General features: G+C 53.3%; 1 protein-coding gene across 2 annotated transcripts; it reads right to left on the bottom strand.

Annotated features, from left to right (window-relative positions):
* LSR (lipolysis stimulated lipoprotein receptor) lies at window positions 114-15,481 on the bottom strand. Of its 2 annotated transcripts, XM_018063330.1 has the most exons (10): window positions 15,110-15,481; window positions 13,561-13,905; window positions 7,604-7,723; window positions 5,520-5,576; window positions 4,836-4,982; window positions 1,686-1,847; window positions 1,469-1,528; window positions 1,240-1,371; window positions 328-956; window positions 114-242 (listed from the first exon to the last, which is right to left on the bottom strand). In XM_018063330.1, the coding sequence occupies exons 1-10, from the start codon at window positions 15,216-15,218 to the stop codon at window positions 207-209; spliced, it is 1,797 nt and encodes a 598-aa protein (XP_017918819.1). In that variant the 5' UTR covers window positions 15,219-15,481; the 3' UTR covers window positions 114-206. The 2 variants fall into 2 exon arrangements, with proteins under 2 accessions (XP_017918819.1, XP_017918820.1); XM_018063331.1 differs by lacking the exon at window positions 5,520-5,576 and having other exon boundaries at window positions 15,110-15,479.

Here is a 19,999-nt window from a genome sequence, read left to right as displayed (position 1 = left end):
GGACACGGGTCCCGTGAGAGAAGTGGACGTGCGGCCTTTTGCAGACACCCACAGCAGCTGTCTGGGCTCCCCACCTCGCGCGGCAAAACAAATGCTTTCCTCCAGACTCAAGATTTGTGATCAGAAGTTTTATTAGTTTTACGAGATCATCAATAATTCCTCCAATTAAAAAAAAAAGTACAAAAATTACATACAAAATGTTGAGATCAGACGACTAAACTTTCCCGACTCAGGGCCAAGTTCTGCAAGGGAGAAAGAAAGATGGATATGAGCCAGGGAGGACTGGAGAAGAGGGTCCAGGAAGGCTTTCAGGGCCTTATCACTCACCTTCCTAAGCCTCCGCTCCCGGGAAGTCTGAGAGTCAGTCTCAGAGTAAGGGGGAGGCGCTGGAGGGTAGTAGGCCTCTTCTTCTTCCTCCCTGTAAGGCCTCCTCTCCGCTGGCCCCTTTTTCCTCAAGGCCTCTTCTAGTAGCCGCCCGTCATAGGGGGGGTCCCTGGATCTGGAGCCATCATCCCGAGGGTCCCGGGAGCGCTGGTAGCGGGCCCGAGGGTCAACATGAGGTTGGTCCCTAGGCCTGAAGTCATCGTAGTGGGGATCCCGGGAGTGTGGAAAGTGCCTGGAGTCGTCTTGGTCTTGGTCGTAGAGATCATCACGGCTGCGACTTCGCGGAGGTGCGTAACCCCGGCCCCTCCTCCCACTGCTTGGGGGAGATCTCCTCCCTGATTCAGCAGAACCCGGCCGTGTAAAGTCATCCAGAGCATCCACAGAGCGGGCTCGGGGCCGCCCCGCACCCCGGCTGTTCCCTGGCCGCTCCAGGGGGCCCTCTTGCTCCCACCGCCTGGAACTCCGGGGGGAGTGGTGACCCCATTCCTCATCCCTGATAGGGGTGAGGGCAGGGCCCCGTGAAGGCCGGGATCTCCAGTCGTCCTCGTGGAGAGAGGTGACTTCACTCATGGCTGTAGGGAAGGAAGATGTCTGTTACTGGTGGGAGGCGGTCAGGACCTAATGTCAGGAGCCCCGGGGCCCAGCAGCGTCACTCACTTGGCTCATACGTTCTCAAGGGAGCCCCAGGCTTCTCACCTATTTAGTGATGGTCTGCAGGGTTCTGTACCCTTCACTGTGGCCATGGTAGGGAACGAGGGATTGTGTTCAGGATGTGGAGCAAGCGTCCCTGGGCAGTTATCAGGGAGACCTGCTTCCCCCGGCCCCCTCAAGAATCCCTCAGATCCTAAGGCTTACCTCGTTCTACACGGCCATTGGGGGGCCCGGGTCGAGAAGGGTCGAAGTTGGCCAGCTCCTTCTCCATGTAGTATAGGACCCGCATGGAGTCGTCCTGCTGGTTGGCCTGAATCCTGTAGCCACTGCGGATCTCTAGGGACAGGAGTTGGAGGTGATCAGTTCCAGAGGTTGGATGCTGACCACCACCCGCCCCATAGGCATGTCCAACTTCGTAAGGATTGGTTCTCACCAGAGGTCACGCTGCTGTCTGTGTCACGAAGCAGGGGTACCTGGGAGCTGTGGCCACCAACTGGGGGAGATTGGCTGTCAGGAGCAAAACCCTGCATTCCCAGCCCCCTGCCCCCAATTCCCTCTTCCAACTCCAGACCCCTTAATGGCCAAAGGCCCAGCCTCCCTGCTCCCCTCCACCTCCCACCAGCTACTCCTGGCTGTCCCCAGGGCCTCACCTGAGCTATTCCTGTCGAAGTCTCCAGAGTACCCGTTGTAGAGAGGGCCCATGGGGATCATGGCTGGCGGGGGCGGGGTCTTGGCAGGGGAGAGGTGGGCATAGGTGCTGGGGGCGTAAATGCTTGGGACGCCCGAAGTGGCAGCTTTGCCAGCAGCATATACTGGGGAGAACACACACAGCATGAGAAGGGCCCCAGGGGCCACATGCCTTCTCCCCAGTCCCCTGTTGAGGAGCTTTCCTGGGTGCTTGGTTGTTGCTATAGAGTCCCTGAGGTCAGAGGACATGAGCCGCGTTGAGTCCACACCTCCTGTGCCATTCCTCACAAGAGTTTTAGGATGGGAGGGTGTACGCCAGCGGCCCCAGTCAGGAATGCCCATTTGTTTAACAGTACAATGGTTTCCCAGCATCTGACAAGGTTTTACGTCAAACTCTGCTGCCAGCTTATCATAGGACATGGCCACCCTGGACCTGCGTTCTTACAGAGCAGCAGGGACAGAGGTGTCTTATAGATAAACACCCATGTGCTGGACCCACAAGCCAGAAACAAGTGTTCCCTTTGACATCCGAGCCCTTGCACTAGAAAAATGGATCATCTGGGGGCGGGGATCCCATGCCTGCTCCCCTTTCATGCCTGCTGGGTCCTCCCTGCAGGGTCTTCCAGACCCCGAGGTGATGGGAAGCCGTCTTGGGAGCCTCAGCATTCACTTCCTCAGCCAACCAGCAAAGCATCTCCTCCAGTGTTTCCACCTTGGGGGCCGCACCCATCCTGCCCCCGCCCGGTTCTAGGCTTGACAGCTCAAGGGCACATCCTCCCCAGCACCCTCCTCCCTGGGCAAGAGGCTGGGGTCTGGTGGCTGCTCTGAGGCAGAGTCACAGGCCTAGGGAAGTCGCTTCCGTCCCGGAGCTCCGAAGATGATGGAACGCTGTGTAGGCCAAGCCCCACTGGGAAGGTGGAGTAGGGCGTCAGGCTCGGAAAGCTCCCTTCACCCCAATTCAGCTGGGCAGCAGAAGGCTCAGTGCTTACCCCCCCACCCCACACCAAAGAAGCCCCTCAGCAGTTGTCGGATGTGCTGCTTTATAATTAGCTCTGGGAGTTGCTGCTCTAGGACGGCTCAGGAGAGCTGTGGCTGTGGCAGAAATAACAGGGCCTCTGGCAGGGAGTTAATGGGATCTCAGTTTCGGGGAGCAGGGTCTCAGGATGGAGGAAATGGGGCCCTGGGACTGGCATTCACAGTCCTGGTCCCTGCCTTAATTAGCGGGGTTAACTGCAAACTTGTTTGCAGCCCTGGGGGGAATCCCACCCCACCTGTGAAATGGACTAACACCCACCCCGCCAAGTAATAAGCAAGACGCCCACAACTAAAAATGTTGAGAGGGAGGAGATGGCTAGCGCAGGCCTCCAGAGAGCAGTGGATTTGATTTCTCCAGGCAGAGGTGAAACAGGTTGCCTACTGCTGAGTTCAGTCAGTGACCAGAAAATTAGCCAGCATGGTCTGAGCCATGGCCCCGTGCTGGGCCCTGACACACAGCATTTCCCTTAATGCTCATGACACCCCGTGATGGCAGGACCCTGCAGAGAAGAAAACCAGCTGCTCACCTGAAGTCACATGGTGTGAGTGGTGGGGGCTCTAATTTGCATCCTGGCCCTCGGTCATTACCGATGCTGACAGCAGCGATGTCTGGCAGCTAGTGGGTGTGGAATGCTCTGTGTAGGCCAAGCCCCACTCTAAATGCGGGACACATCAGTTCACCGGATCCTGACTCATGCTGTACAGCGGGCTCTGCCGTGGCCCCATTTTACAGAGGAGGAAACAGAGGTTGAGAGGGGAAGTCCTTCAGTGGACTTCCCAGCAGGTAAAGGGGTCCAACCAGGCCTCAAACCTCCACCTGCCCAAGCTTGTGATGACTGCCTATGATTTTAACCTGGACTGTGTTACACTGGAGTCACGTCACGTGGAAACCTTAAATGTCAGGATGCTCACATACATCCATCTGAGCCACCTGGGTAATTCTTTCTACCACGTGTTCACTCTTGGCCTAGAAATGAGCAGGTGCCATGAGAGGGGGCAGGTCTGTCCCTCTTCTGGTCTCTCCTAGTCTAGGTGCTCCTAACACGGAAAGTTACTTCTTTCTAGCCGCCAGGGTCATCTGTCTGTCAACCAAAGATATGGTGAACCTGACAATGATGAAGGAAAAGGTGAGGCACCCTCACTGAGAACTAGTAGAGAAGTATGTTTTCACGGCCTACTTTCAGTACAAGGAACAAGAGAGCAGGTACGTCTGGGTCTAGAACTTCCATGTCAGAGCTGATGGAAATTTCCCCATAACTGAGTACAGAGGTGCTCTCAGGAAGGTAACCAGGGAACTGGCAGCACTGACGTCCACAAGCGGGGAAATGGGGCAGCAGGAGGGAGGTGGCGCTCTCTTCCTTTCCCGCCTCTCCTATTTGCTTCTTCCCCCTCCACCTCGGGTCCCATGTCTAATCCCAGACCCTCTCTGATGTGCTCAGTTCAATTCAGTTCAGTTGCTCAGTCGTGTCCGACACTTTGCGACCCCATGACCCGCGGCACGCCAGGCCTCCCTGTCCATCACCAGCTCCTGGAGTTCACCCAAACTCAAGTCCATCGAGTCAGTGATGCCATCCAACCATCTCATCCTCTGTCATCCCCTTCTCCTCCTGCCCGCAACCTGATGCGCTGGATGGTCCTTAAATGGCATCCGTGAAAAAATCCAGCATCCTTATGTGGATGTGGGTTGTTAAAGGGCTTAAATTTGGTGGGGCTGTAAACCTCGCTTGGTTTCTGACCTTCTTCAGTTCAGATTTTGTTTTTAAAAGGACTTTTACTTGCCGGTGAACAATGTTTTGTACTATTTGCTTTCTTTTTTTTTTTTTTAACCTTGTGCATAAATTATACCTTCAAAAGGAAAGACTTGAAATAAATGAAAACTAAAATAAGTGACGAGTTCAAGTATGTAAATGATCATGTAAAGCAGCAGGTCCTCCTTGGCCCACTTTTCCCCAAACTACTCCCCTCATGACCTCCAGAGTGACACTGTCCCAGGAGGCAGGCAGGTGGGCGCCTCCTGCCCTTGGACCCAGGACAGACGCCGAGTGGGAGGAGGCGCGCGGCGGGTGAGGGGCACTCACGGGCCTCGGGGCAGCAGCACTTTTCCGGGCAGCAGGGGCACCTGACGTAGCAGCAGCAGGTGTGGGGGCAGCACTGGCACCAGCAGATGCCCAACAGGAGGACGACGAGGAAGGCCGCCAAGCAGACGACGACCACGAACAGCCAGTCTGCGGGGACACGAGAGCTGGCCCTGAGCCAGGAGGCCTGGGAGGGGACAGGGATGTGGGCCCCGGGGGCTGGGGGAGGGGAGGGCGGCGCCTGTCTGCAGAGCCCATCGGGGAAGCTGCAGCCCCAGCCCTTGTTGGAGTCTCCACGCCAGGGGCTGGGGTGCAGCCCCAGAGGGATGCCCGCTCCACTACGACCCAGGCCAGCCCCAAGGTTAGGGAACCCACCCTGGGCTCATCTGGACAAGGCAGTAAACGGGAGCAGACCTAGCCAGAGAAGATGGGCTGTAGCCTTCAGAGGGGACAGAGCCAGCTGCCCAGACCCCGAGCGCCAGAAGAGCACCACAGGCACCAGTCACGGGAGCCCTCTGTCTACACCCCAGGCCCCTCGCCAGCCAGCCCAGCCCACAGCCCAGAGCCAGGCCGCTAGACGCCCGGAATCGGCGGGGTTATTAGTGGGGTCCGAGCAAACTGTGTTTAGGAAAGGGGGAGGATACTTAGAAGCGATAAGTGGTATGTGGGGGGACTCCACCCCCGTACCTTCCATGGGCCCCGCCTGAAAACCAGGTAAGAGCTCGGCCACCCCCGAGGTCCTGCCTGGAGGGACAAAAGAGAGACAGATTATGCTGACTAGGGCCAGCCCAGGCCATCTCTGCCCTGAAGCCCAGCTCCAGGCTCATTAGGGTGGAGGCGTGCTCTGCAGAAGAGATGGGGTAGGTGCTAGGAGGGTCCTAGCATGCGGTTCCTGCCCTCCACAGCCCCGACCCCTGTGGGTGCCGTCTTCCAGAAGGCTGTGTCACATGATTCACTCACTCACTGTCCCCACAGAGGATTCTGTTGCCCAGAAGGGTGCCAGGACACATCCCATGGGCTCAGGAGGTGGGATCTCAGTTTGGGATTCCATCTCTTCCACACACACAGTCCTACCATCCCAGGTAAAGACAGTCCTAGCCCATGAGGCTCAGGAAGACAGTGCACTAGGGCCCAGGAAAATGTCTTAACTGTATTGTAAAGTCTGAAGAAGAAAAGGTAACAATACTGAATACACAGTAATGAATGGTCTTTGTAACAATCTAACTGTAAAAGAATTTTTGGTTTTAATCTGGAGGAAGAGGCCCTTGAAAGCAACAGTGCCTACAGTCCAGGGGGCCTCCTCTGGTGGTCCAGTGGCTAAGACTCCATGCTCCTGCTCCCGGTGCAGGGGCCCTGGGCTCAGTCCCGGGTCAGGGAACTAGATCCCACGTGCTACAACTAAGAGTTCGCAACTAAGAAAGACCCGTCGCAGCCAAATAAAAATAAATATTTTTAAAAGTGCCTTAGAGCCCATAAAAGTCACAGTATGGCCCAGGTTCACTGCCCACCAAGGTCCCCTGTGCAGGTTTCCTGGCCCAGCTGGGGCCTCCTTTAGGTGCCACCCACCACTCTGTGCCACACCGGTGCTGCATCCCCAGGGGTGTCCACACACCTGGCTGTACATCAGCACCCCATGCTGCCTGCCCCCAGGAGGAGGGGTCCAGCAGGTAAACGGTGGTTCTCAAAGTGTGGTCCCATCCTGGAGGCCAAGCCATGTTCCGGATAACTAAGCCACTGCCCTTTCTACTCTCCTTCAGTAGAGATACAGCGGAGCTTTCCTGAGGCTCCGTCACACATGATGACGTCATTTGCTCTGATGGTAATACTTGTGTGCCAGTTTCAAATATGTTAAGCAACTGTAAATGTAACCCACAAAAACTTAAACAAACCTTCTTTGAAATCCTCAGTAACCTGAGTGTAACTGGCTCCTGAGACTAAATTTTGAGACCTGCTGATGCTGACTGTGCATTTTCTGGAAGAACACGCGCGAGTTCTGTGGGCCGTGGATGCATGCGTTCTGTCACCCAGACATGAACTCTTGTCACATGATCTGAGCACCCTGGGGCGCGGCCCCCCATCATGTGTGCTCGTTCACACATGTGTCACCTTGCATCATGCATGTGATGATGGCAATGTGTGGCCCAACAGCATGTCACATATAGCACGTGCCACATGGGACTATATGTGTCGACCGAGAACACAGCATCTGGCTAACAGCAGCATCCCTTCCACACTTGGCAGGGGGGCCTCACAGCGGGGCGGGGGCTGCTGGCGGGTATCCCACCCCACTCCTGGGCATGTCGGGGGGAGGGCTTGCTTGAGGGGAGCACGAACTATGCAAGCCACACAGCACCATCCCAGCAGGGCAGAGGGACTGTGGGGTGAGATGTGGCCTTAGGTGGGGGGCGCGGGGTGGGAGTTGGCAGGGGGTGAAGCGGCCTCTCGATTACACACACCATCACCCCTCCTGGCTCAATGCCCATCCACCCTGACCATTTCTGTGCTTTTAAACACTGAGGCCAGGAAGGGGTAGAGGCCCCATTCCTTTCCACTCCGGGTTTGGCTCTGGCTTATTTGAAATGTTGTGGGGTGGGTGAGGGGGGGTCCCTGTCTGGGGTGCAGGGTACAGATAAGCCCAAGTGACTGGTGGTGCTGTGAGGGGAGAGCAGAGGAGGCGACAGAGCCCAGAGAGAGAGCAGGAGGGCAGAGGGCGGACACACAGGATAGCAGGAGGCCCATCCCCAGCCCTGTCCCTCGGGGCCCAGACGCACCTAGGACGATGAGCTCTGCGTAGGCCTCGTTGTTCCCCTGGAGGTCCTGGGCCGAGACCACGGAGCAGTAGTACACACCGCTGTCCCCCCAGGCTGTCTGGTCGAAGGTCAGGTCGGCATCTGTGGGCAGCGGGTAGACGGGTGAGGGCCACGCAGGGGAGGGGCGCCCGGGGGGAAGGGGTGGGGGCGGGGGGATTCAATCCCTCATCCTGAGGGCTTGACACCTCTCGGGCTCTGTTCTAAACCTTTCACACAGGGAACTTCAAGCAGGTTGTGAGGTGGGACTGTTATCTTTCCTGTCTTGGAGAAAAGAGCAGTCTCCTGAAATTACTGATGAATTGTACAGCTGTGGCGAAAACGGGGTGGTGGGCCAGGATGGTCTGATCCTGCTCAGCTTACAGCCCCCTCCCCCCGCCCGCTGCTCCCTTCCCCATCCCACCTCTCAGAACAAAAGTCAACCCCCTGACACGACCTGCCTGCCGTGAAGCCTAGGGCAGACCCAGGGACTGGGGCCTGGGTAAGGAGGCAAAGATAAACAGGCCAGATTCCAGGAAGCAGGAGACTCCCGCACCCAGCAGAAGGCTGGGGGTGTGAGGGAGAGACTTAGACCAGTTCCCTCCTCCGTCCAGCTATCAGTCCCCACATTCCAGGTCAAGGCCCAGGGCTGGGGACGCTCCCCGTGACACATCCCCAGGCAAAGGGCCTGTTAATTACCGCGATAATGAAAGTCTTTCCGAACATCCGGTTTCCTCTCTACTCCTCAGGCCCTAATTAGTTAAATCCCTCAGCCATTCTGCAGGGTGGGGCCCTCTGGGCAACTCCACCTTGGGCCTGTGGCGCACAGGAGGTAGGAACCTTATGAACCGGCCAGAGACATCCTCACAGAGCATCCTCACACCCTTTTTCCCCAGCTGCTCTGGCTCCCGAGGACCTACCCACCACCTGCCCCACGGACCTCCAGCCCTTCCCCAGGGTGGCTCAGAGGGCAGCCACTGTGTGTGCCTCATTCTGTAGTACCCGGGCATCAGTCAGTTGCCAAAGGAATGAGAGAACCAGAGCCTTCTACCTTCTTTGGAAAGAAGACTTCACATCCATAGTAGGACCTCCTTTCAGTGCCTATCTACACCATCCCAAGGGCTTCCCGGGTGGCTGAGCAATCAAGAATCCGCCTGCCAGTGCAGGAGATGTAGGTTCGATCCCTGCATCAGGTAGATCCCCTGGTGAAGGAAATGGCAACCCACTCCAGATTTCTTGCCTGGGACATCCCATGGACAGAGGAGCCTGGTGGGTTACAGTCCATGGGGTGGCCAAAGGGTTGGACAGAACTCAGCGACTGAACCATGACAGCACGCCATTCCCACGCCTTACCCTGGCCCACGAGGCCTTTGGAGCCATCTGACCCCTGGTTATCACACCAGCCTCATCCATACCACTCTCCTCTACTCGCCAGACCCCACACACGCCGGTCTGCTCACTGTCCCCCACCATGTGCTGGGCCCACCCTGCTTTGGCGTGCACTACGGCTGTTCCTCTGGCCTGGCTCTGTGTCCTCAGACCCTCACAGGGCTGGTTCCACCCCCCTGACACAGCTCCCCTGTCCTACTGCTAAATTCTGTCAGCCTGCTTAGGGGCTGATTGGCCGTGAGCCCATCCCCAGGGGAAGGTGGGCCCCAGGCGAGCAGAACCTGGAGTCCCCAGGCCCTGGTCAGTATCGGGAAAAGAAACCCTTTCCTCCTCACACTGACTTTGCTCAGTGTTCTAGACATGTGGCTGTCCTCAACTAGGCGCATGATACAGTCATTCAGTATTTGAGGCATTGCATGCACCTGTTGCTAGAGAGCAACAGTTCTCAAAAGTGTGCTCCGTGGAGCCTGGGGTTCCCCCAGACGTTTTCACAGGGGGTCCCTGAGGTCAAAGTTATTTTCACCATAATAGTAAGATATTTGCCTTTTTCACTTAATCTCATGAGTGTAGTGTGGAGTTTTCCACAGGTTACTGGCTTGTGTTATCATAATATTCTGAATGCAGAAGCTGCTTTGAGAATCCAGCTTCTATGCAGCCAGACTGTAAGGAGATGTGCAAAAATATAAAAGCAACGCCATACATTTTCATTAAAGGTTTTTTTGTTTTGGGAAATTGGTTATTTTTTCATAAAAGTATGTTATTTAGACTAATCTATAGTTTATTAGGGCTTCCCAGGTGGCGTGAGTGGTAAAGAACCCACCTGCCAATGCAGGAGACAGATGAGACATGGCTTCCATCTCTGAGTAAGGAAGATCCCTTGCAGGAGGGCATGGCAACCCATTCCAGGATTGCCCGGAGAATCCCATAGACAGAGGAGCCCGGAGGGCTACAGTCCATAGGGTTGCAAAGAGTCGAACACTTAGCATAGCACGTGAAGCGGCTTAGCACAGCACGCATACTTTATTATCATCATTAAAGAAAATTTTTTCAACTTCTCAATTTTCTAGCTGTAAAAACAAAGTTCTTTGCGGACCTCAGTAAGTGTGTGAAGTGACCCTAAGACCCACATGTTTGAGAACCACTGCTCTAGAGGACAGCTAGGAATCCCCACCCAGACAGGGCTCAAGCTCCTCACTGGAAAGAGAGACAAATAACAAATCTAAACATATTGTGCTTCAGATGGTGATGAGCAGTACAGAACTCAGACAGGAAGTGCCTCTGTCGTGGAGGTGGTGACTGAGTTTAAAGTGACAGGAAGGTAGGGTGACCCTGGGCACTGACACTCTCCTTTATGGTCAAGCATCCAGCCCCCAGTTATTGATTTTTTACTGTGTTAGGTACCTTTGTCGGAGAAGGCAATGGCACCCCACTCCAGTACTCTTGCCTGGAAAATCCCATGGAGAGAAGAGCCTGATAAGCTGTAGTCCATGGGGTCACTAAGAGTCAGACACAACTGAGCGACTTCACTTTCACTTTTCACTTTCATGCATTGGAGAAAGAAATGGCAACCCACTCCAGTGTTCTTGCCTGGAGAATCCCAGGGACGGGGGAGCCTGGTGGGCTGCCGTCTATGGGATCGCACAGAGTCAGACACGACTGAAGTGACTTAGCAGCAGGTACCTTTGTATATATTCTTTCATGGAATCATCCTAAAGCTCTAACCTACATTCTCCCAAATCTTCTGAATTCTCTATAACACCCTCTCGGCCTATCGTTTTTTCCACTTGTATCTTTGAATCAGACTCTGAACGCACCTCTCTAAAACCAGAACCCTAGACCGGGGCCCTGCCCAAAGCTGGAGTGGGGGTTGAAGGCAGCCTCTGCCCGCTCCAAGAGCTCCTAGGCCGGGAGCTGAAATCTGGTCCTGTGGGCCGGATCTGGGCCTCAATGCGTTTTGTTTGGCCTATATGATGTTTTCAAAACTCACGAAAAACATGGCTTTCCGGCTTCTTTTGATCCGTTCTAAGGCCTGAGTTCACCTCCTTCCTCCCGGCCGCACCCTGTTCCCAGTCTCGGTCTGGTCCTGACATCACCTGGGCTGGGCATTGCTCTAATTGTTTTAGATATAGGGAGAAAATGCCAGGTCTCCAGCTGGTCACAGGAGCTGGGCTTCCCTCCACCTCCCTGGGCCTCTGGCTCATTTGCACACAGCAGAGGCGGCCCTCATGATCTCAAAGGTCCCACAAGCTCCCAGGTCCAGAGCTACCAAGTGGGGGTGCACGTGGTTCCCAAGCAGCCTGAAGAGGTAGAAACGGCCCCGATCCAGGCACCCCATCACCCAAAGTGGGGAAGAACGGAAGTGGAAGCGGAACCACCCAAGCTGAGGCACACCACTCTGGCTTGCCCAGGACGACTTTCACTTTTAAAACTTGGGTGGCTGGTGACCCTAGAAACAGCGAAGGCAACTTTGCTTTTCTCCATCCTCTAAGCTGAAATGGAGGAAGCTCCCATGGCTACTGGGCTTCCTGAAGGGACATACACACAATGGATGTTTATAAATCACGGCCTGTATCAAACCCGGGCCCAGGGTTGAAAACCCAGGGCCTGTGGGCCTCTGGAGCAGGAAGAATCTGTCCCAGATGGAGCCCGAAGGTCACTCCAATGACGGACTCAGCAAAGGGGACACGATTCCAGGCAGCCTTCAAGGGCACTCTCAGTACGGGAGTTGTCCTGACAGTGCTGGCCGGTCATACCTGATCCAGGCTGGAGAAGCCCCTGGATTATGGGGTAGGGGCCTATAGAGGCTGAACCACCACCACCACCCTCCCCCACCCCGGAAGTCTTTTATCCACGGGAACAGCTGCCCAAGGAAATTCAGGGCCAGCAGAGCTAGTCCCTCCCCGAAACAAGACTGAGAGGCTGGGTCCCTGCCCACGGTCCAGACAGAAAGGGAAGGGGTGTGCTCTGAGGCCTGGTCTCCTGGGGTCTGCAAAGGGATGCCCCCTTCCCTCCTCTGCCCCCATGCCTATGATTAAAACACTCATTCTTTATCCCTTGCCCGCTGTTGCCCATCACCCTCCTCTCTGCCCACTGGATTCTTTAGGGCCCAGGCCCAGTTCCTCTTCAAATTATATTCACAGCAGTCTTGAATCATGATCACCTATCACCCAGGTGGGGTTTCTTTGTAGCACTCGGCGGCACCCTCTGAAATCCTCTTACTCTTTTGCTACTTGTTGCCTGTTTCATCCCACGAAAGTATCACCTCCTTGAGTGCAGGGATCACCTGTCCTATCACCTCTCTAGCCCCAGCAACTACCATAGCTTCTGGCGCTTAGATGATGCCCAATAAATGCCAAGTGAATGGATCAATGAATGAATGAGTTCCCCACCCCTAACCTGGTCCCAAGAGGCACCTCCTATGAGCAGGCAGCATGACAGTGAAGGACAAGAGCTAGGTTCAAATCTCAGCGCCAGACCTTTACTATGTGTGCACCAGGATGAACTATTTGATTTCTCTGTGACTCAGCTGTCCTGAGTGTAAAATGGGCACAAAGCACCTGGCAAGATATAGGCTTTCTCCAGTAATATCCCTCACTCCTTCGGTTCACTCCTGTTACCTCCTCCAGGTGGGTTCTTTGCTGACCTTCCTGGGTAAGGAACCTGAGGGGTTACTAGCTTGGAGACTAGGCCCGAAAGGGCTGACTTATAATCCCACTAGCTCTGTGACCCTGTGCAAGTCACTTTAACTCTCTGGGTCTTTGTAAAGTGAGTGTCACAGAAGCTACTTACTCCATTATTATCATCTAAATGAGCTAATTCACATCAACCTGGATTAGAGCCTGGCACACAGGAGGCCTTTTATAGGTTATTAGTTATACGCGTGCATGTGTGCTAAGTCGCGTCCTGCTCTTTGTGACCTATGGACTGTAGCCCACCAGGCTACTCTGTCCATGGGATTCTCCAGGCAATACTGGAATGCGTTGTCATGCCCTCCTCCAGGGGATCTTCCCGAGCCAGGGATCGAACCTATGTCTGCTGTAGCTCCTGCATTGCAGGGGATTCTTTATCACTGAGCCACCAGGCAAGCCCCTGTTACTTATATAAATTTTACTCATTGTTGATGATATTACAAGTATTATTACAGAACCCCTGCCTCTCTCTCCATGACCCACTTTTCTTTACCTTTAAGCACTTGAAAGTATGTGTTTATTATTGTTTAGTTGCTAAGTCGTGTCTGACTCTTTCGTGACACCATGAACCATAGCCTGTCAGGCTTGTGTTTGCCTTATTTGTCTGTCTCACTGGAATTCAAGCTCCAAGAGGGAAGGCATTTGATAATTTTGTTTACTGCTGTGTTTCCAGGGCCTCAAGTGGTGCCTGGTATACGTTAGGTGCTTGATAAATCTTTGCTGTTAAATAAAGGGATGGATGGATGGGTAGAAGGAAGGATCCATCCCTTGGCCAGTGCTTTCAGGCATCTATGCTGATGAACTTCTAAGAGGGAGCCAACACCAAAACTCAAGCCCACCCCGTCCAATCCCCTGCGCACGTACTTCCTGTGATGGTGATCCTTCGGCCCTGATAGTAGTCTCCCAGGGTCACGGCATTGCCCTGCTTGGTGGCCACAACCCTGACGGTGCGTGCGCTGTCCTGGCACTCCACGTAGGGGTTGTAGCCTGGGTTACCAGCCGCCAGCTGGGCGTTGAGCTGGTTATCAACACTGGCAGGAGAGAAGGCATCAGCGATGCGGTCCCGGCAGAAAGACTTGTACTTCCAGATCACGATGGGTGCCGAGGGGGTCGTGGTCAACTGGTAGGTGCAGGGCAGGGTCACGGGTTGGAATAGGATCACCACGTGGTAGGGGTCTGACACGGTCACCTGGACGGCGCTGGTGGGGGCTGAGGACAAGAAGAGAGTCAGCAGAGGGACCGCTGTGAGCACAAGGAAGCACTTCGGCAGGAAGAAGCCACCCCACTTGTCACATCACTGACATTTACAAGCGTACGGTTTTAGAGAGTGCCTGGCACGCACTGCTCCTTAATCCTCAAGGCAGCTCTGATAATCATGCCCATTTAAGAGACCCAGGGGGCTTAAGTGGCCACTGCAAGGTCACACAGCCAGATTCCTTGGAACATCCTGTCCATTCCTCTAACCAGGGCGCAGCCCCTGCAGAGCTCAGCTTTCAGTCCCCTCTTCCCTCGGCCACCCTCTCATGGAAAGGGTCTGCAGCCTGTACAGACAAGCCCAAACGGCGCCCCCAAAAGCCCACAGTGCTCGAGACCCACTTTCAAAACCAACCAAGTGTTCCCAGTTACTCCGGGTTTTGTGAATTGGTGGGGGGGCGGGGGGAGCAGTGGGAGGGGGGGCCGGCGGGGGATTCTGGAGTTGTCTGGATTGCATCCCATACAGTAGCTAAACCCCTAGTTATGTCACCACCAGCCTTTCACCCTGCCCTACCCAAAGCCATCTCAAATGAATATGCCAAAACTGCTTGCTGAAAGATAAAGTCCCCCTGAAATCCCCTGCCCAAACAAACATCAGATCCAGCAGAAGATGGTTTCCAAGTTAGTTCATAAGGCCGTTTCACCGGACTCTTACTCAGATATTCTTACGACATGACTGGGTTAGGGGGTGGGGAATTTTCAATACCGCACCCACTCGACGCCTGGGCGCTGCTTCTTGATCTCACCCCCTAGGAATCGTCCGATCCAGCCCTCAGGTGCCTTCTCCCTGTTACCCCAAGACTCAGAAATCTCGACCTGCTACCGAATCCTCATCCCCGCCTTTCTCAGTGATCGGGTGGTCCTTCATCCCTACCCCACAAAGGGTCCCATTCTCCCTGAGGCTCCCCGGGTCGCAGTCCCGGGAGTTTCACTTCCTGTTATCTCTGAACAAGGGCGGAGGAGCGCTCTCAGGCACTAACAGAGAATTCTTCTCCCCCTGGCGCACAGGGATCTCCGGAGACCTTGGGGATCAGGTCTTAGTCTCTGCGCTCCCCCTCCCCCAGTTCTCCTGCCTGCCGGGCGCTGCGGAACTCCAGGCATCGCCCTTCTATAGTGCCCTCCCGGCGTCCCGCAGCACCAGGGTCCCCGCGCTCCGTACCTGTGCACAAGGTGCTCAGAAAAAGCCACACGAAGACCACCGCGCCCCAGCTCAGGGTACCCGGGCAGGACTCCAGTCCCCCGGAGAACGGGCGGGCCAAAGGCGCCATCGCGGCCGTCTGGGCGCGTCGCGCCCGCGCGTCCCCTCCCAGGTACCGGGAGGGTAGGGGGCGCGGCCCCCACCAAGACTGGGAGGGGTGCCTGCTCCTCCCCTTCCCGCTTCCGCTCCTTGTCTCTATTCCAAGCCCACTCTACCCTATTCTAGGATTTTTAACTAGAGGGAACATCGTAGATGAAGAGCACGCGTCCAGCTTGCAGGGAGAAACTTGCTTGTCCCACTGGGGCTCTGCGAGCCACTCCACCCCCCCGTGGCTCCGGGGAATGGATCGGCCCAGGTACACAGGGTGAGAGCGGAGGGCAGGGATAAGGGGTGGGCGGCGGGGAGGGGCTCCTCCACCTCCCTCCCCGGAAGTGGGCTGACCCAGGTGCGCTCCGGCCCAGAGGGTTGGAACCAAGTGACCAGCCCGCCGGGAGGGCGGTTGAAGACCAGGGATCGCGGTCCGGCCCTCTCCTGCTTCGGTCACGCCGAGCAGAGTGTGAATCACGAGAACAGAGACTCAACTGCGTTGATTCACCTGTTGAGAGAGGCGGGACGCGCCGCGCACCTGTTCCCTCCCTTCCCACACCCCTCTCCTCGGCTGGCGATGGACCCGCCTAGGTACACGCTGCGGGGCGGGGCGAGTCCGAGCGAGCTTTGGGCTGGAAGAGGCTTGTTAGTTGCCGCGCTTGACTTTGCCACTAGCCCTGGGGGTCCTCGCGTCCCGGGGGACGGAGGCCCCCGCAGCCCTCTCGCGCCTTCCACTTAGATGATATGAACAACCGAGCCAAGTTCTCGGAAAGGAAGCTGCCGCCTTTAGGGGACGCCCGAGGGGAATCGAGCCCAGGAAAAGTTGGAATTCTACTTTGGAAGTTTTCTCCGCCTCTATACTCCCCCCCACCCCATTCCTAACTCTTGGTTTGGCCTCCGGGCGTCCATCGCCCCGGGTCAGGCCTCCGGAAACTACGGCTCTTAAAGGGGCCGAATGGAGGCTTGGGACTAGGGACGGGTTTCCGCCTAAGGATTCCTAAAGACTGGGCCACCTGCACCGAGGGCGGGCCGGGCGAGGCCAGGCTCCTGGAACGCGAGGCGCTCACGCGGCTCTGTTGCCCCCTGATGGCGGCTAGGGGAAATGCATCCTAGGGAACGAAGAGCTTCTGAAGAGATTCCCCGGGAGGCAGGTTAGGTACCCAGGGATGCTTTGTTCGACGGATCTTGCTAAAACCCTAGTTGATCCCGACCCTCTGCTCAAAACTTTCCCAAGACTCCCTTTCCCAGCAGAAGTCAAGATACTTATAGTGTGACCTGATCCCTCTCTGAACCTCTGCACTCAGCCCGTGGCTTACTCAACTGGACACCTCAGCGTTTGGGAATGACTCTCACCCTCCCACTTCAGGCTCCTTGCCGTCACTATTTTGGGAACACCTTCCCCTCAGTTATCCACCTGATCCTCCACATCCTTTACGGCTTTACTTAAAGGTCACTTTCGCGGTGACACCTTCCCTAACCACTTCTATAAAATTTCAACGGGCTCACATGCCTCCGTCCACCCACCTCTTTTCTGTTCTTTTATTGTTTTGCAAGGATACAATTCAGTGGCAGTAATTACATTCACATGGTTGTGTACTCATAACCACTGCGCGCCTGTTAAGGTGCTTTGGTCCTGTCCGGCTCTTTGTGACCCTATGGACTGTAGCCCACCAGGTTCCTCTGTCCATGGGATTCTCCAGGCAAGCATACTGGAGTGGGTTGCCATGCCCTCCTCCAGGGGATCTTCCCAATCCGTCTCTTATGTCTCCTGCATTGGCAGGCAAGTTCTTTACCACTAGCTCCGACTGGGAAGCCCACTCATAACCACTAGGGTATACCCTAATCTTTTCATCACCCCCAATATAAATTCTGTATCTGTTAAACAATAACTCCCCATTCCCACCTGCCCCCAGACCCTGGTAACCTCTATCCTACTTTCTTTATCAAATTGCCTCTTCTAGGCACCTTATTTAAGTGGAATCAATGACATTTGACCCCTGTGTCTGGCTCATTTCACTACATATGTTTCAAGATTCATCTACACTGTAGCATATTTAAAAATCAAGATTTCTCCCTTTTAAGTTACTGAAAATATGCAGTGTTAATATTTGCAAATGTTAGTTGAAGTAATTTAAATAGTTCAGTTATGCAGCTTAAATTTGAGCTGTGGCTTATATTACACATGTTGTTTGTATACATTGTTTTTAATTATCTTACATGGTTTAAAAATCCTACCTCTAAAAGAAATTCAGAAAATTCGCCTGACATAGGTGTTTTGACCCCGCCCTGAGAAATGTACACTTGTATCAGTATTGGATTTTGACCAGTGCTCCAATATAAGGAAGTTCTTGTTTAGTCAGTAAGTCCCATCTGACTTTTTTGTGATTCCATGGACTGTAACCCTTCAGGTTCCTCTGTCCATGGAATTTCCCAGGCAGGTATACTGGAATGGGTTGGCATTTCCTTCTCCAGGGGATCTTCCCAACCCAGGGATTGAACTTGTGTCTCCTGCATGGCAGGTGGATTCTTTACCACTGAGTCACCAGGGAAGCCCATAAGGAAGTTACTACTTTCAAATAAAGCAAAGTTTTATTTTCAAAGAAAACAAAATATTTTTTCTTTTTATGGCTAAATAGTATTTCATTGTATATACACACACACCCGTCATTATATGTGTCTACTTATCTGTTGTTAGATACTTGGGTGGTTTCTACCTTTTGGTTATTGTTAACAATGCTGCTGTGAGCATTGGTATACAGATAGTTTCTTTCAACCCTTTTGGATTTATACCTAGGAGTGGGATTACCAGGTCATAGAAAACTTTCTATTTTTAAACATGAGGAACCTCCAAATTGTTTTCCATATCCATGCACCTTTTACATTCCCACCAGCAATGCACAAGGGTTCACATCCTCACCTACACTTGTTTTTATCTTCCTCTTTTAAAATTTTTATTGGAATATAGTTGATTTTACAATGTAAACCAGGCTTCAGCAATACGTGAACCATGAACTTCCAGATGTTCAAGCTGGTTTTAGAAAAGGCAGAGGAACCAGAGATCAAATTGCCAACATCCGCTGGATCATGGAAAAAGCAAGAGAGTTCCAGAAAAACATCTATTTCTGCTTTATTGACTATGCCAAAGCCTTTGACTGTGTGGATCACAAAAAACTGTGGAAAATTCTGAAAGAGATGGGAATATCAGACCACCTGACCTGCCTCTTGAGAAACCTATATGCAGGTCACGAAGCAACAGTTAGAACTGGACATGAAACGACAGACTGGTTCCAAATAGGAAAAGGAGTACGTCAAGGCTGTATATTGTCACCCTGCTCATTTAACTTCTATGCAGAGTACATCATGAGAAACGCTGGGCTGGAAGAAGCACAAGCTGGAATCAAGATTTCCAGGAGAAATATCAGTAACCTCAGATATGCAGATGACATCACCCTTATGGCAGAAAGTGAAGAGGAACTAAAAAGCCTCTTGATGAAAGTGAAAGAGGAGAGCGAAAAAGTTGGCTTAAAGCTCAACTTTCAGAAAACAAAGATCATGACATCTGGTCCCATCACTTCATGGGAAATAGATGGGGAAACAGTGGAAACAATGGCAGACTTTATTTTGGGGGGCTCCAAAATCACTGCAGACGGTGACTGCAGCCATGAAATTAAAAGACGCTTACTCTTGGGAAGGAAAGTTAGCATATTGATAACCTAGATAGCATATTGAAAAGCAGAGACATTACTTTGCGAACAAAGGTCTGTCTAGTCAAGGCTGTGGTTTTTCCAGTGGTCATGTATGGATGTGAGAGTTGGACTGTGAAGACAGCTGAGCGCCGAAGAATTGATGCTTTTGAATTGTGGTGTTGGAGAAGACTCTTGAGAGTCCCTTGGGCTGCAAGGAGATCCAACCTGTCCATTCTAAGAGAGATCAGCCCTGGGATTCTTTGGAGGGAATGATGCTGAAGCTGAAACTCCAGTACTTTGGCCACCTCATGCGAAGAGTTGACTCATTGGAAAAGACTCTGATGCTGGGAGGGATTGGGGGCAGGAGGAGAAGGGGACGACCGAGGATGAGATGGCTGGATGGCATCACTGACTCGATGGACATGAGTTTGAGTGAACTCCGGGAGTTGGTGATGGACAGGGAGGCTTGGTGTGCTGCGATTCATGGGGTCGCAAAGAGTCGGACACGAGTGAGTGACTGAACTGAACTGAACTTACAACGTTGTGTTAGTTTCAGGTATACAGAAAAATAAATCAGTTATACATATATCCACTCTTTTTTTAGATTCTTTTCCCATATAGATCATTACAGAGCATTGGGTAGAATTCTGTGTGCTGTACAATAGGTCCTTATTAGTAATCTGTTTTATATATAGACTGAAGTGACTTAGCAGCAGTATGTAAATGTCCTCCTGATTGCCCAGTTTATCCCTCCTCTTATAACCATAGATTTGTTTCTACATCTGTGACTCTGTTTCTTTTGTAAATAAGTTCACTTGTATCTTTTGTTTTTAGATTCCACATATAAGCCACAGAATATTTGTCTTTGTCTGACTTCACTCAGTTTATCTGTTTATCTGTTTTCTTGATTAGAGCCTTCCTAGTTAGCATGATGTGGCATCTCATCAGGCTTTTGATATGCGTTTCCCTGATGACCTCGAGCATCTTTTCATCTTGGACATTTGTATGTCTTCTGTGGAGAAATATCTATTTCAGACATCTCCCCGTTTTTGACTTGTGTTGTTTGGTTTCCCGTTGT

The sequence above is a fragment of the Capra hircus genome, chromosome 18, assembly GCF_001704415.2.
Source record: "Capra hircus breed San Clemente chromosome 18, ASM170441v1, whole genome shotgun sequence".
NCBI classification, from domain to species: domain Eukaryota; kingdom Metazoa; phylum Chordata; class Mammalia; order Artiodactyla; family Bovidae; genus Capra; species Capra hircus.
The sequence above is the reverse complement of the archived record's forward strand: the minus strand, read 5'-3'. Positions and strand labels throughout refer to the sequence as shown.